Raw genomic sequence first — 16,679 nt, 5'->3', positions numbered from 1 at the left:
AGCAATTCAGTCACATCTTTAGGCTCCACTTCCAATTCTAGTTCTCTTGCTGTTTCTGCCACATCTGCAGTTATATCATCCACTGAAGTCTTGAACCCCTGAAAGTCATCCCTGAGGGTTGGAATCAACTTCTTCCAACCCCTGTTACTGTTGATATTTTGACCTCCTCCCATGAATCAAAAATATTCTTACTGGCATCTAGAATGGTGAGCCCTTTTCAGAATTATTTCAATTGACTTTCCCCAGATCCATCAGAGGAATCACTATCCATGGCAGCTATAGCCTTATTTCTTAAATAACAAGACTTGAAAGTTGAAACGACTCTGATCCATGGGCTGCAGAATGGATGTTGTAGTAGCAGGCATGAAAACAGCAATCATCTTCTTATACATCTCCATCAGAGCTCTTGAGTGACCAGGTGCATTGTCAATAAGCAGTAATATTTTAAAAGGAATTTTTTTTTCTAAGCAGTAGGTCTCAACAGTGGGCTTAAAATATTTAGTAAACCATGCTGTAAACAGATGTGCTATCATCTAGGCTTTGTTTTTCCATCTATAGAACAGATGCAGAGTAGATTTAGCATAATTCTTTTTTTGTTGTTTTTATTTTTGAGATAGGGTCTCACTCTGTCACCCAGGATGGAGTGCAATGGTGCGATCACAGCTCACTGCAGCCTTGACCTCCCAGGCTCAAGAGATCCTCTCACTTCAGCCTCCCAAGTAGCTGAGGCCACAGGTGCACATCACTGTTGCGGGAAGTCAGAGACCCCGAACCGAGGGACCGGCTGAAGCCGCGGCAGAAGAACATAAATTGTGAAGATTTCATGGACATTTATTAGTTCCCCAAATTAAGACTTTTATAATTTCTTACACCAGTCTTTACTGTAATCTCTGAACATAAATTGCGAAGATTTCATGGACACTTATCACTTCCCCAATCAATACCCTTGTGTTTTCCTATGCCTGTCTTTACTTTAATCTCTTAATCCCGTCATCTTCTTCGTAAACTGAGGAGGATGAATGTCGCCTCAGGACCCTGTGATTGTACCAACTGCACAAATTGTTTGTAGAGCACGTGTGTTTGAATGATATGAAATCTGGGCATCTTAAAAAAAAAAAAGAACAGGATAACAGCGATGTTCAGGGAACCAGAGAGGTAACTCTGAACTGGCCGCCAGTGAGGCGGACGGAACAGAGCTATATTTCTCCTCTTTCATAAGCAAATAGGAGAAATATCGCTGAATTCTTTTTCTCAGCAAGGAACATCCCTGAGAAAGAGAATGCGCCCTGAAGGTAGGCTTATCGACAGCCCCTTTTAAGGTGTCCCGTCTTTTGTGGTCGAAGGCCCCTTTTAAGGTGTCTCGTCTTTTATGCTCGAAGCCGAAGGGATGAAATAAGCCCCAGTATCCTGTAGTGCTCCCAGGCTTATTAGGAGGAGGAAAATTCCCACCTAATAAATTTTGGTCAGACAGGTTATCTGCTCTCAAACCCTGTTTCCTGATAAGATGTTATCAACGACAATGCGTGCTGGAAACTTCATTAGCAATTTTAATTTCGCCTCATCTGGTGGTCCTGTGATCTCGCCCTGCCTCCATTTGCTTTGTGATATTTTATTACCTTGTGAAGTATATGATCTCTGTGACCCACACCCTATTCGTGCACTCCCTCCCCTTTTGAAAATCACTAATAAAAACTTGCTGGTTTTACGGCTCGGGGAACATCACGGATCCTGCTGACATGTGATGTCTCCCCCCAATACCCAGCTTTAAATTTCTCTCTCTTGTGCTCTTTCCCTTTATTTCTCAACCCAGCCGAGACACTTAGGAAATAGAAAATAACCCACGTTAAACATCGGGAGCGGGTTCTCCCGATACGCCACCACAACTGGCTAGTTTTGTTTATTTGTAGAGATGGAGTCTTGCTATGTTGCCCAGGCAGGTCTCAAACTCCTAGGTTCAAGTGATCCTCCTGCCTTGGCCTCCCAAAGTGCTGGGATTATAGGCGTGAGCTGCCGTGTCTGGCAGCATAATTCTTAAGTGCCCCAGGATTTTCAGAATGGTAAATGAGCACCGGTTTCAACTTAAAGTCACCAGATGCATTAGCCCCTACCAAGAGAGTCAGCCTGCCCTTTGAAGCTTTGAGGCCAGATATCAACTTCTCCAGCTATGAAAGTCCTAGATGATATCTTCTTTCAATCAAAGGCTGTTTCATCAACGGAAAATCTGTTTAGAGTAGCCACCTTCATCAAAGCTAGATCTTCTGGATAACTTGCTGCAGCTTCTCCATCAGCACTTGCTGCTTCACCTTGTATTTTTATGTTATGGAGATGGTGTCTTTCCTTAAACCTCAATAACGAACCTCTGCTGGCTTCTAACTTTTCTTCTGCAGCTTCCTCACCTCTCTCAGCCTTCACAGACTTGAATAGAATTAGGGCCTTGCTCTGAATTAGACCTTGGCTTAAGGAAGTGTTGTGGCTGGTTTGATCTTCTATTCAGACCACTCAAACTTTCTCCATATAATCAGTAAGGCTGTTACTGATTGATTGATTGATTGATTGATTGATTGATTGAGACGGAGTCTCACTATGTTGCCCAGGTTGGTCTCGAACTGCTGGGCTCAAGTGATCCTCCCATCTTGGCCTCCCAAAGTGCTGAGATTACAGATGTGAGCCACCATGCCTGGCAATAAGGTTGTTTTACTTTCTTATCATTCATGTGTTTAGTGGAGTAACACTTTTAATTTCCTTCACGAATTTTTCCTTTGCATTCACAGCTTGTCTAACTGTTTAGTGCAAGAGGCCTAGCTTTTGGCCTGTCTCAGCTTTCAACATACCTTCTTCACTAAGCTCGATCATTTCTAGCTTTTGATTTAAAGTGAGAGATGTGTAGCTTTTCCTTTCACTTGAACACTTAGAGGCTATCATAGGGCTATTAGTTTGCCTCATTTCAACATTGTTGTGTCCCAGGAAATAGTGAAGCCCAAGAAGAGGAAGAGAGATGGGGAATCGTAGGTCAATGGAGTAGTCAGAACACACACAAGATCGATCAATTAAGTTTGCCATCTTATATGGGCACAGTTTATGGTGCCTCAAAACAATTACAATAGTAATGCCAAAGATCACTGATCACAGATTACCCATAACAGACATAATAATGATGAAAAAGTTTGAAATGTTGTGAGAATTACCAAAATGTAACACAGAGACATGAAGTGAGCACATGCTGTGGGGAAAATGGCGCCAGTAGGTTTGCTCCACATAGGGTTACCACAACCATTGAATTTGTAAAAAACGCAACATCTGAAACACAATAAAGGAATGCACGGAAGAATGAAGTATGCCTGTCATCCCTTATTTACAAAACTGCCAACACCCCATGGCCTTATTCTTCCCTAGCCAAGTCCCAACGACGCCTACCCCTGGACATCTTCCTCACTCCTTGCTGGTCTGAACACTTCTATAACCAATTTCACATGAGCCTCCTTTCGCTGAGGCCGTTACCCCAGCGACCTTGCCTCAAACCACAGGGCCCCAAATTTTAAAACGACAATTACAAGTCATCATATTTTCCAAGATTACTGGTCAAAGAAAAAAAATTCCTTTACTGTTGTGTCACATTTGATATGTAGCAGACACATGAAATGTGACAGAGCAGAGCAGAGGGGCACTGGGGGAGGGAGAGAGAAAAATGTTGCACTAACAGACAGTGTATGAAAAGTGTGGTCACAGCAAGCATGTGTGTGAACGTGGCAAAGGACAGAGACAGAAGTGTGAAGTTTTGTTCGGAAACCCGGCAGTTGCAGAGGCAGTTGGGGGCACAGTTTCGAAAGGAAGGAACAGTTTGTGAGCTGTCTGTCTTGCATCTACCACTCTTGATCAGTGCTGGCCAGGTGCCTGCTTTGCTTACTAGCAGAGGGGGTTTACAAGTTTTCCTCTTTTTTAATCCTTTACTGACTTCACTTTCTCTGGTTCCATCAAACTTAGCCTTTATGCTTTTTCAAAGGAGAAAAGATGCCACATTTTCAAACAGGATGTCTTTCAGGTAATTCTAAATAAAAATCAGGGCCAGGGTTCTATGCAGCTCTAGGCTGTACCCCTCCCGCAAATGATTCATGAAGTATTGCACATGGGCCTACCATGTTTTTTAAAAATGCAACAGGCCCAGCACTTTGGGAGATGGAGGCAGGGAGATTGCCTGCACTCAGGAGTTGGAGACCAGCCTGGGCAACATGGTGAAACCCCATCTCTACAAAAAATACAAAAATTTAGTTGGGCATGGTGGCACATGCCTGTGGTCCCATCTACTCGGGAGGCTGAGGCAGGAGGGTTGCTTGAGCCCAGGAGGTGGAGGCTGCAGTGAGTTGAGATCGTGCCACTGTACTCCAGCCTGGGCAACAGAGGGAAACCCTGTCTCAATAAAAAAAAAGAAAAATTAAATTAAAAATTTCATTTTAAATGCAACAGGAAGACAAGGCAGTGTGAACTGAGAAGGCAAAACAGGTGATTCTCTAGCAAAATGTGACAGTAGAAAATTCATCACGGGAGTTCACTATTCTCAAATAAAAAGACATGAGGAGATCATTTAGTTGATTTCCCTCCAAACATCCAATTGTGACTGGATAAAGAAAATGGGGCTGGGGTCCTCCGGGCTAAGTAGTAGGTCAAGGTTTCCTGTGTACGGTTTAACAGTAATAAGATATTAACCAGCTCCTATAGGTGTACACATGAAAACATCCTTTCAACTCAGGCAAGTATTTAAGTCCTGAGTTTTTAGAGGCACTTGTTCTATTTATTCTCTTTATCCCTCCCTCCATGGTGAAGGTAAAATGCTCTAGCTCCAACCTCAGGTGGCTTCAGCCTGCTCAGTTTGCAGGTAAGTGCTAAAAAAACAGTGGATATTAAGAGCTATAAGCCATCATAGGAGTCCCCCACCACCCGCCACCCCCGCCGCTGAGATCACTGAGGCCCAGAAAGGCTGTTTAAACAGCTAGTTGGTAGCCAGAGGGCCCAGAACTCTACGTTTCTCAATGTCCAGACTACGGGAATTCATTTCACAAGAGCCAACATGAATATAATGGTAACAGAATCAATGAATCCACATTTTCTGATTTCTGGGAGAGCCGAATGCCTTCCACAGTCTTCATATATGGAGGGAGCATAGGCATAAGTGCACACGTGTCCATGTCTGCCTGTGTGTGGGGTTGTTGGCTTGGACCAAGACATGCAGATACTATCCTTCAAAGGATATATTAGCTAGATTTGATTTTTACCTTTACGTTACCAGGAAGGAAACAGATATGAATGTTCTGGAATGAGAATGGGAAGACAAGCTTTGTTTCCTGTGAAGGATTTCAGAACTGACTCTGCCCTTTGTTTGGCAAGACTGGCCCTTCCCAAGCAAAAGTCTCATTGGCTGACTCAACTGTTCCCCTGGCAGGAATCTGGTTTGCTACTTTGCCTCTTGAGCTGGTTTACCTTCAGAACTCTGGCCCCAGAGATGTGATTTGTTAAAAACAAACAAACACAAACAGAAGTGTACCCTGATGGCTGGGTACCCTTTAGAGGGGCTTTGTTAGAGGAGTATGGTGAGGTTCTGGAAGTAAGTCTTAGCTTGATTTTGAGCAATTCTGGACTTTGGGAGACCTCCTCCACACATCCCACTAAGTTCTCTGGTGGTGTCTGTGGGTGAGGCTGGAGAGGGAACACAAATGGACAGCTCCTGATTAAGGCACCCCTTTGCAGCTCTAGAAACACATGGGGACCTCCACTCTGCCCTTTTCTCCCCTGCCCCTGGAGGACCAGTCACACCTTTGAAATGTGCAGCTGAAGCTATCCTCTAGGTGATGACAGTGTCTTTAACTGCACCTCTGTACCCTACAGAGTCCCCAGCAACTGCCTGCCCTGTCACCCGCACTGGAGATCCCCAGGGACCTAGGGAACCTGCTCTTGGAAGAGTCCTTCTCTAGTTTCCTCCCTCAGCCTCTGGCCTAGTGGCCTACATCCATCATCTCCCATTCAGACTGATGGCCTGTTGGGAAGTCAGCTAGGCCTTGGCATTTGGCTTCTCCCTAAGATGCTCTCGCAGTTCACCCCTTGGCTCACCCCTTCATTCCATCTGCCCCACCCTGAAAGTGATGCCTTGATTCCATGCCCAGACACCATGATCAGATGGAAGGATCTGGGCCTCCCTTGGTCTGGGAAGGACAATCTGACAGGAGGTCAGCCTCCCCCTGCCCCTCCCTTCTACTCTTCCTCCTCTTTTGTACAAGAGAAAGCAGAAAACAGGAAAGGAGGGGCAGGAGGAAGAGAAGGTACACTCTGGCACCAATCAACTAAAGGACCAGGGGTTCTTCACCAGCAACCATGTACCATGCATGCTGTAAGGCCCCATGAAGGAGAAGCCTGGGACATGGGCTCTGCCTTCAAAGACTATAGGCTGTAAGTACAGCTGGAGAAGGGAGAGGGAATACCATCTGGGTGGCTTTGAGAAAGCCCACTGGGGTTGAGTCACTAGGCCATACTCGGATGACATTAACTCCTTGACAAACCCCATTTCTTTGCATGTGAAACCACCCATGAAACTAAATGTTCAAGACAGATAATGTTTAGGTAAATTTTTTTCATAAGACTGCTTATTAGAAGCACATATTTCTTTCTTTTGGAAGGCTAAAAAATAGGGAAATTATCGGGCATCCTCAGAAACTAGAAAAACAACAGTTCTTCTTATAGATGCACGTTTTCAAATAAGATGTCTTTTAAGATGATTCTAAATAAAAATCGGGGCCAGGGCTAAAGGCTAAAGGACATGATGAATAATAAAGAAAATGTTGACTAAGAACAGATTTTATGGACTGGGTTGTCAGAAGATGGAGGATAAGTAAGGTGAGTGGCCTCCTAAGAACTTGGTATAGGGAAGGCAGAGTTAAACAAGCAAAATTCAGCCATTGTGAGAATCGAGCAAGAGACTTCCTTCCTTGCAAAAGTTTGGAACCTGCAAAACTTGTGCTAAAAAAAAAAAAAAATCATAAAAGGCTGGGTTGGCACATGATTATAATGGAGAAAGTGGGAAATCTAACTGATTGCATCACAATGTGTCTGGAGATTGATGTGAACAGGAAGGGTCCAGTCAGTCATGAAAACAAAGACAAATGGAGACCAAAGGCAGTGGTGCAGTGCTCTTGGAAGCATTATCGAGGCTTAGTTGACTTCAACACATGGTTCCCTTGGCAGATCTTTCCCTTTGGTGCATGAAGGGGCCTCAAGTGATACCTGCCAGACCCTTGGTAAGAACAACAAACTCCTCTTGTTGATTCCTTGCCCTCCCGGCAACCACTGGATAAACCTGGCTTCCGGTGGAATCCAGCTTCTAAGGAATCAGGCCCATAGCGGACAAAATGACCGGGGCAGGCAGACCTCTGTGTTCCAGACTGGCTGACATCTGAGTTCTTGTTGCGATGAGTAAGCTGGCTGCCTGCTACCTGATTAAGCCTCTGTGACTCAGCAAAGGCGAGCCTGCATCATAGTCACAGGGACATCTTCGAGGACAGGTTTCTGAGTCCCTGAGACTGAGCTCCCACTGAGGAGCATTCACTAGGGAAATGCCTATGGGAATCTTAGCAATGCCATCATTCCTCACTTGTACAAACACTGAAGAGCCCTCCAGATAAATGCATGGTAGATCAGTAATATCTTCTGGTGATTTGAACGATTTCTCTTAAAAGAACTGGAGCCTGAGATTTACATTTTTTTTGAGACAGGGTCTCACTCTGTTGCCCAGGCTGAAGTGCACTGGCATGATCACAGCTCACTGCAGCCTCAAACTCCTGGGCCCAAGCGATCCCCCGAACTCAGCCTCCTGAATAGCTGGGACCCCAGGCATGTACCACCATGTCCAGCTAATTTTTCTTATTTTTGTAGAGATGGGGTCTTGCTATGTTGCCCAGGTTGGTCTCAAACTCCTGGGCTCAAGCGATCCTCCCACCTTGGCCTCCTAAAGCGCTGGGATTCCAGGCACGAACCACCACACCCGGCCACTTTCTTAAATAACACTATCTTTCGAAGTACCTATTCTAATTTTGTTCTTTTGTTAATGACAGTGAGCAGTTGTTTCTGCTGTTTTTGAGAGTCTAAGTTCCCCGTTAGCCTTCTGTAACAATGACACAGCACACACATTGCTTCATTAGAGCTCTCAGAATATTTAATCTTTCCGTTCTGGTATTCAATTTTACTGTCAAGGCCCAAAATAAACAGACAGCCATTGAATCTAGGTTCTCTTATAAATAGCTTACATAATTGCTCTAAAATATGCACCAAGAGATCAACAGATGCTCTTCTGGAATATCTTGAGGAAAAACCCCAAAGCATTTGTTACCCTGGTGAGGGAGAATCCACTAAGCACTCTCCGAAAGAAAGATGGCCAGGAATTCCAAAAGGCCTTGTAGTAACTACCTGAATTCACACCCTAGCAGAAAATATGTCAGCCTCATCAGAATGCTCTGGTGATGCCTACGGAGTCAAGAGGCCTGCTGTTGAATAAATGCCATTTGCTTCTGTCTACCCTAATCATCACAGATCATCCTCTTTTCTGGGTGAATGACTGTAACCCCAGTCACTGGCAAGACAAGATGACATCTGCTGAAACCAGTGGCAGAATGTTTCAGACTCTGTCATTCACATAGTGCCTTCATGTTAATGATTCTAATCGTCTTTACACTCTCAACTCAGCAAATGACAGCCCTAGCTCCAGTCACGTTGTCACCAACTCACCAATACTCTGGGTGCAGCAATAAAGGCTGGTATAACAACCAATGTGAAGATGGTTGGCTGGTTTTTATAGACCAGAGGAGATGGAAAAGGATGTTATACTTTGAATTTTCTAGAAGTTAAATGCTACGTCGTACAATCACTTTTCAGCTATAGGTATTACTTTGTCTAACAGGTATGACTATTGGATTTTCTGCTTCATAGGGACAAAGTTAAAAGACCTATCAAAGAGATGGTGGCTGCTTGTCGGGGATTGGAGAGATGCCCATGGGGCCCCAGAGAGCATGCATGTCCCAAAGAGCATGCCATGCCCAGTCCACTCATCACTGACAACTTCACTCTCCCGGTGGAAGTGCTTCCCTTAATAGCTTATGTAACACAGAGCTTCTAGAAAAGTACACTATGGAGTAGCTCTCACTTGAGTGAATTTACTGCACCCCCACCGCAAAACATGACTGGGAATTAGAAGGCATGCTTTACCCATTTGTTAAAAGAATGATCTAGATTTTACCCTAGTCTTCAAAACCCTACAGCCCATCACCACAAAAATGATAACGATGTGAGGTAATGCATATGGTAATTAGCTAGATTCAGTCATTCCACAATGTATATATACTTCAAAGCATCATGTTGTACACATTAAACACAATTTTATCTGTCAATTAAAAAAATATACTGCTTCAATCAGAACCAATAAGGTGGCAAATGTCTAGTAGGATGGTATGCTTGCTAAGATTCCTTGGTCGAAGGGAGAGGAGTCACCATGAAGGTCTTGGCGCCCAAGTGCTTCAGGATGTGCCTAGCTTTTACCAGCCTCACAAAGATAGGGCAGAAGCAGGGTACAGGCAGACTGGACAGCCCCCTGGCCTCCACTCACTTGGAGAGGCCTATATCAGGTGTCCTTTCAGAAGGGTCTGGCAGGTCTCCATGGCCCTAAACGCCAGACCTAACTGCTTAACTCTAAGCTCACAAGGACAGTACCCATGAGCATGCTTCACTTTCAGTCAACCAGCACAGTGGCCAGCCCAGAGAAAGGACTCAATAAATACTGAATGAGTGAATGAAAATAAAACATTTGCCAGGCAGTAGATCCAGAAAAAAAAAAAAAAAAAGACAAATAAATAACAAAGATTATGCCATTCTGTGCTCACATGTCTCTACCAATACATTTTCTAAGTTGCTAGATTTATTTTTAATGGCTATTTATCAAGGTTTTTAGATGCATTTGGATTCCCAGGGAAGCTCGCCAAGATACCAAGATAACTGTGTTGATTTGATCAGCTGGAGCAAAAAGAACCAGAGTCAGCCTTCTATCATTACTTCACAGTTTTAGCTAGAGCCTTCCTACCCTCGTGGTAAACAGCAATTATAAAGACTGGAACAGTTAATCTGTGTGAGGCATTTACCAACTACTAGGCACCATGTTTAAGAATTTATGTGCATCATCCCAGTAAATCTTCTCTCAACACGTTGACAAGGTAGGTACAATTATTCTCATGATTTTATGGATGAGAATGCAGAGGCTTGGAGACATTCAGTGACTCGGGTTTGGCTACAGAACAAGTAAGTGACAGAGCCAGGATTCAAACCCAGATCTATCTGATGCCACAGCCTAGGGTCACAACCACTGTACTCTTTGTAATGTTTGCCATCTTCATTCCTGCGTCCTACTATTTCAAAACATTTCCTATGCAGTCACTACTAAGTGTTTAGTATCTTTTCTTCTCAGTGACTGATTTTGTCAAATGAAAATCCTCTATTGCTACAGTCATCAATAAAAACATTTCAAGTGATTTTGCTTGGTGAAAATTTTCCTTATTGAATGATGAGCTCTTCTCTATTGTGTGAATTTATTTCCCTCCTAAAATATGGGGGATGGGGGAGGAAACCAGAAGGTGGGTTGTCATCACTTAGAGAGATACCTGCTTCTATACCAGTGATTCCTATACTGTAATATGCAACAAATCATCAGAGAACACTGTTAAAATGCATATTCTGATGCACCAGGTCTGGGGTGGGGTCTGCGCATTTCTAACAAGCTCTCAGGTGATGCTGCTGTTGCTGGCCCATGGATCTCACTTTAAGTATCAAGAATCTAGGAAACATTAGGAAACAGAATCTAGATTTTCTAGAACCCGAACTCAGACTCCAAGAGAGAATAACAGGTGTGGAAAAGAACATCCTTCACCTAAACAATACAAGAAAGAAAGCAATCAAAAAGCTTACAAAGTGTGGCTAACTTAGCCTTTAAACCAACCTAATGGTCTATGGGCCATAATCTTGGCAGGTGCCAACACCATCTAGCTTCTTAAACAATTACATCCATTCATCAAAGCAGCACAAATTCCATTAAATGCTACTTTAGTATCCTTGGCAACGAAGCCACAAGCACTGTAGCTATCCTTCCCACACCTCAGCCCTACTGGAATGGTGCCATGGCAAGATCAGGCCCAGCACCGTCCAGTAACAGAGTCCCCATGGGCATGAAGTGGGTGGAGGCTGGGAAAGGTGGGCAGAGGCCATGCAAAAGCCTGGGCAAAGAACCCTGAATATGGGATTGCTGCCCCCTTATACTGGAAAGTGCTTCTAACTTCCCAACATTTCTTATTACATCGTCAGCAGGGAAACAATACACCTAGAGTGAGGCAAACAGAGATGGAGTGGCTGATTTAAACAGTGGCATGGTCAAATGGGCTCCCACAACAAAAGAGAAACGGTGGATGAGAGCTGTGTATATACTCATATACGGATATGTGTGGGTGTACTCACACATGTACACATATAGTGTAGAAAGATTAACAGGCCTCACCCTGCATCCTCAGCCTTACAATGTGCTTTTCAGCCACTTCCACAACACTGGCTACTTTCCCACCCCCAAGGACCACGGTATGTGGGATGCTGCTGGCAGTCCACTTATCAAAAAGAGCACCTAAGGTTCTCACAGTTTATTTGGGTGCTGAATGTGCCAGTGCTGCAACGAGTGCTTTACACGCACTATCTTGTTTATGTATGCAACAACCCCAGAGTAGAGATCGCTGTTGCCAGTTAACAGATGCATCCTATGATGAAACTTGTTACAGAGTATATGGCAGCCGAGGGCTCAGAATCTGGGCCTGTTGAATGTTCAAATGTCAGTGCTCTTCAACATTACACCAAACTTCCCCCATCCCAAGTCCCAACATGGGAGCCACAACTCCGCTGAAATCAAAGCCAGGGAGACTTACATTCCCTTCCTTTTCAAAGTCCGATGGAAGTAACTTCACGAAGTTATCTGGGAACACGCCTCGTCTGCCATTCAGCTCTCCTTCCCACCAGCCTACGTCGATGCAGTCCTAGAAAACGGGAGAACACAGAGTGAGAGATGGGGGAAAGCAGCCTCCAGAGGGGTCTAACACCCTTTTTCAAGAGAACAGAGGCCCTTTCCTGGAGGTCCGTGTTAATGAGACAATGGTTACCAAGTCAGCATAAACCCCAAAGTCAGAGGGGAAAACAAAAGCTTAAGTCCTCTTAGCATTGCCGGCCGGAACTCAAAACCCAGTGCTGCTTTTAGATGCACTGAATCAATAAGGTCTTCTTTTTTCTTTCTTTCTTTTTTTTTTGAGACAGGGTCTCACTCTGTCACCCAGGCTGGAGTGCAGTGGTGCAGTCTCGGCTCCCTGCAACCTCCGCCTCCCAGGTTCAAGCGATTCCTCCATCTCAGCCTCTCAGCAGCTGGGATTACAGGCGCGTGTCACAATGCCTGGATAATTTTTGTATTTTTTGGTAGAGACAGGGTTTAACCATGTTGGCCAGGCTGGTCCTGAACTCCTGACCTCAGGTGATCCGCCCACCTCGGCCTCCCAAAGTGCTGAGATTATAGGCATGGGCCACTACACCCAGCCTTTCTTTTTTAAGGATGGGAGAATACGTGTTTTCTTCATTTTAATTTTACTGAAATAAAAGTATTTCACTAACTGCAAATATGGCTTAGAAAATATCACATGCACAAATGTCCTCTGTGATTAGTCTGTCACAAAGCTTGTCAAAATTTAAAAAAGGCTTTGTGACAGTCAGCCAACCAGAAGAAAAATCATACTTTACACAAGCTCATTAATGCACTGCTCTCCTTCACCTTCTCCTTTGGATGTTGATGGCGCACAGTTGCCATCGTGAAAATCACTTCCTCCACCTTACAGGACACAATGTTGGCATCTTAAATGAATGAATAATGCTCTTCATTCTTCCAGAGTGAACTTGCTTCCCTTTGGATAATCTCTATTTTGTTCATTCATTCATCAAACAGTTATCAAGCATCTACTTTGTGCTGGACACTGAGCTAGGTGCTAGAGAAAGGACAATGAGCAAAAATGGCAAGAGCCTGGCCTTTTTCATGAGCCTAATGGCCTCGTGGTTCTCCTGGGCACACAACCTCATGCCACAAAACCACTTCTAGTCTTTCCCATTTTCAACTAGTTGGAAGTCCCATTTGCTGGAGTTTTATCATATGTCTCACATTTGTCCTCTGAGTCCAATTCTACTTCTACCACTGGATCCAGGACTCACTCAGCCTACTGTAAACCTCCTCACTTGGGCAATGCTTCCTGCCTAGTATATGTATAATATACACACCACTGTCAAATATGAAATTCCTTGAATAAAATCCCTATAATCAGTAAATCTCCATCCCACTTCAGGCATCCTGACCCTGCACCTGCTTTTTGTCCTATAGCAGACTTCCAAGTTGTGATCAACAACTTTCAGCTAAAGCCCAAAATGAGCAAAGGCTTTCCAAAATACAAACAAAAAACCCCACTGGTAACACAGAAGGAAAGCAAGAAGGTGATAGAGAAAGGGAGGAGATCATGTTCAGGGCCCATGGAGAGCCCATGGTCTCCATGACACCAGTGGGATTAGAAAAGGGCTCAAGCACCAGATGTGCGGCTGGTTCAAGGCCTTGCTGCAGGGCCCTGGGAGAGCCATGGCTTGTATGGCTCATTTGTACCTTGTTAGATCATACATTCCAGCAAGGTGAGGGAACACATCTGATTTTTCACCATTACACCCCTAGCCATGTACACAATGCCTCATATAATAAGTATTTGTAGAATCAATGCAGACTCTTTCTAGCCCTGAGAGTTCTGCAATCTCCTGCAGTCCAATACTTGAATTACTGTAGAACGGATGGCCTCTATCTGCCTAAACTCATAGGGATTCTCTATAAGTTAGCATAAGGCCCACCTCAGATGGGAAGTAACTCATCATCACCTTCCACTGTCCCAGTGGTATGTTACAAAGATAAGCTGACCCCTTAGAAGAGAGTGCAGATTTTGGAAACCAGTCCTTAGTTACAGACCATAAATTCTAGCCCCAACCAACAACAAAAAAACAAAGACCCTTGAAGCATCAAGTTCAGATTTACCCAGAACAAAACAAGAGTCCAAAAGTCTTTCAACATGAAAAGATGCTTATCTTTCTGGAAAAATGACAGTGAGAAGTCTAAGTAGATAGTCTGGTCCTGCCCATGTCACATCACCTCCTGAAAACTAGCATCAGTCTCCAAAGAAGGGACTTGTGAACAGGAGTAGTGGCAGGATTTGGTGGCTCCTGAGGTTCTTCTGACCCTAGGATGTTACAAACATCATCAATGATACCAGAAAAACTTACGAAGGGAGCTGGGAGTAGAATTTCTTTGACCCTAATTCTTGGAATTAGGTTTCTTCAAAACTCAACTTGAAACTCACCTTTAAGAAACTGACTATGATGAATGCCTTTTCTTTTCTCTAATGCTCAGTACAGTGTTAATTTGCACTTTATGATACTCCACTCAACAAACATCTATTAAATGCAAAATATGTTTAAGCTCTGTGAGCATCAAACCTTAAACATACAGATATAGAGAACATGATCTCTAACCCCAGGGAGCTTAGAGATGTATGGGAAAGACAGACATACAATATTATGCAAGGTCCTTTGGGTAACAGGTATCAAATAAGTGCTCTAGTACCAAAAGAGGAGAGAACCATTAACAGTTTTTGCAATAATCTGAAATCTTTTCATGTGTGAATGGTTTGCTTAGGTGAAGACTGGTCTTCCTTTCACATTCATTTCAGGTCATCTGATACAGAACTATGCCCACAAAAAGCATTCAAAAAAACTATCTTTTTTTTTTTTTTTTTTTTTTTGTGGGGAGACAGAGTCACACTCTCATTATCTAGGCTGCAATGCAGTGGCATGATCTCGGCTCACTGCTTGACTTCTTGGGGTTCAAGCGATCCTCCCACCTCAGCCTCCTGAGTAGCTGAGACTACAGGCACATGCCACCATGCCTGGCTAATTTTCCATATTTTTAGTAGAGATGGGGTTTCATCATGTTGCCCAGGCTGGTCTTGAACTCCTGGGCTCAAGGGATCCATTTGCCTCAGCCTCCCAAAGTGCTGGTATTACAGATGTGAGCTACCACACCTGGCCTCAAACTTTCTAAACAGTGTAAATCCATGCTTCATCTTAGTCTTACGCAAATAATAACCCAAGAACCTTTTTTGCTTCACATGTGAGAAAAACAATACAGAAAATGTTAATAAGCAAAAGCCCATCCAGAATAACTTTTTTGTTGTTGTTGCTGTTGGGTTTTTTTTGGTTTGTTTGTTTGTTTGTTTTGAGATGGAGTCTCACTCTGTCGCCCAGGCTGGAGCGCAGTGGCGTGATCTCGGCTCACCGCAACCTCCGCTTCCCTGGTTCAAGCAATTCTCCTGCCTCAGCCTCCCAAGTAGCTAGGATTACAGGCATATACTGCCACACCCAGCTAATTTTTATATTTTTAGTAGAGACAGGGTTTCACCATGTTGGCCAGGCTGGTCTCGAACTCCTGGCCTCAGGTGATTCGCCACCTCGGCCTCCCAAAGTGCTGGGATTATAGGCGTGAGCCACCGAGCCCCGCTCAGAATAAATTTAGAACCCATACACTTCTGCGGGAGAAAACGGTATATAATGACATTGTATGTCTCATATTTCCCCTTGGTGATGACTGGCTTGGATGACCCATCTACATTCTGCTTCTTAAGGAAAACACTAACAATGCTACTCATTGCATAATTCAAAGAAGAGAAGGAAAGCATGAAGGGAGAACACAATATGTCTAATTGTTCTGATTGGTACAAGAATAAACACAAAGCCCATGGATGAGATAAGCACAGTCAAAAGAGAAAACTGCCAGTGTAATTTAGTGCTACTAGCAGAAGCAAAAAAAACAAAAACAAAACAAAACAACAACAAACAACAAAAACAAACAAACAAACAAACAAAAAACAAGAAAAAATGCCAAAAAAAGGAGTCTGCTATAGGACAGAAAGTAGGCACAGGGTCAGGATGCCTGGAGTGGGATAGAGATTTACAGAGAAGCAAGGCATTTTTTTTTTTCCCCCAGCAATACAAGCTAATTTAAGGGAAATAGGAATAATTTTGACAGCAAAATGAGAAGTGAAAATAAGTTACTCTTCAACAAACCAGACAAAAGAACTAACCTTTTGATGGCAGAGATGGAGAGACTTTTATGAGGACTATGTTTTCAGAAGTATAAAATAGCAGCAAATTCTATTTATTTGTTTGTTTGAGACAGAGTCTGCCTCTGTTGCCCAGGCTGGAGTGCAATGACATGATCTCAGCTCACTGCAACCTCTGTCTCCCAGGTTCAAGCGATTCTCCTGCATCAGCCTCCCCAAGTAGCTGGGATTACAGGCGCCTGCCACCACGCCTGGCTGATTTTTTTGTATTTTTAGTAGAGACGAGGTTTTTTGTTTTTTGTTTTGTTTTGTTTTGTTTTGAGGCAGAGTCTCGCTCTGTCGCCCAGGCTGGAGCGCAGTGGCCAGATCTCAGCTCACTGCAAGCTCCGCCTCCCGGGTTCCCGCCATTCTCCTGCCTCAGCCTCCCGAGTAGCTGGGACT

General features: G+C 43.9%; 1 protein-coding gene across 4 annotated transcripts in view; it reads right to left on the bottom strand.

The window, feature by feature from the left end:
• SH3KBP1 (SH3-domain kinase binding protein 1) overlaps positions 1 to 16,679 on the bottom strand; it is a 308,903-nt gene that overhangs the window by 70,830 nt on the left and 221,394 nt on the right. For all 4 annotated transcript variants that reach the window (XM_011995794.1, XM_011995795.1, XM_011995796.1 and 1 more), the window contains one exon: positions 11,985 to 12,092. In XM_011995794.1, coding sequence (XP_011851184.1) covers positions 11,985 to 12,092 — 108 coding nt within the window. The remainder of the gene's footprint in view (positions 1 to 11,984; positions 12,093 to 16,679) is intronic.

The sequence above is a fragment of the Mandrillus leucophaeus genome, unplaced genomic scaffold, assembly GCF_000951045.1.
Source record: "Mandrillus leucophaeus isolate KB7577 unplaced genomic scaffold, Mleu.le_1.0 Scaffold499, whole genome shotgun sequence".
Classification (NCBI taxonomy): domain Eukaryota; kingdom Metazoa; phylum Chordata; class Mammalia; order Primates; family Cercopithecidae; genus Mandrillus; species Mandrillus leucophaeus.
The sequence above is the reverse complement of the archived record's forward strand: the minus strand, read 5'-3'. Positions and strand labels throughout refer to the sequence as shown.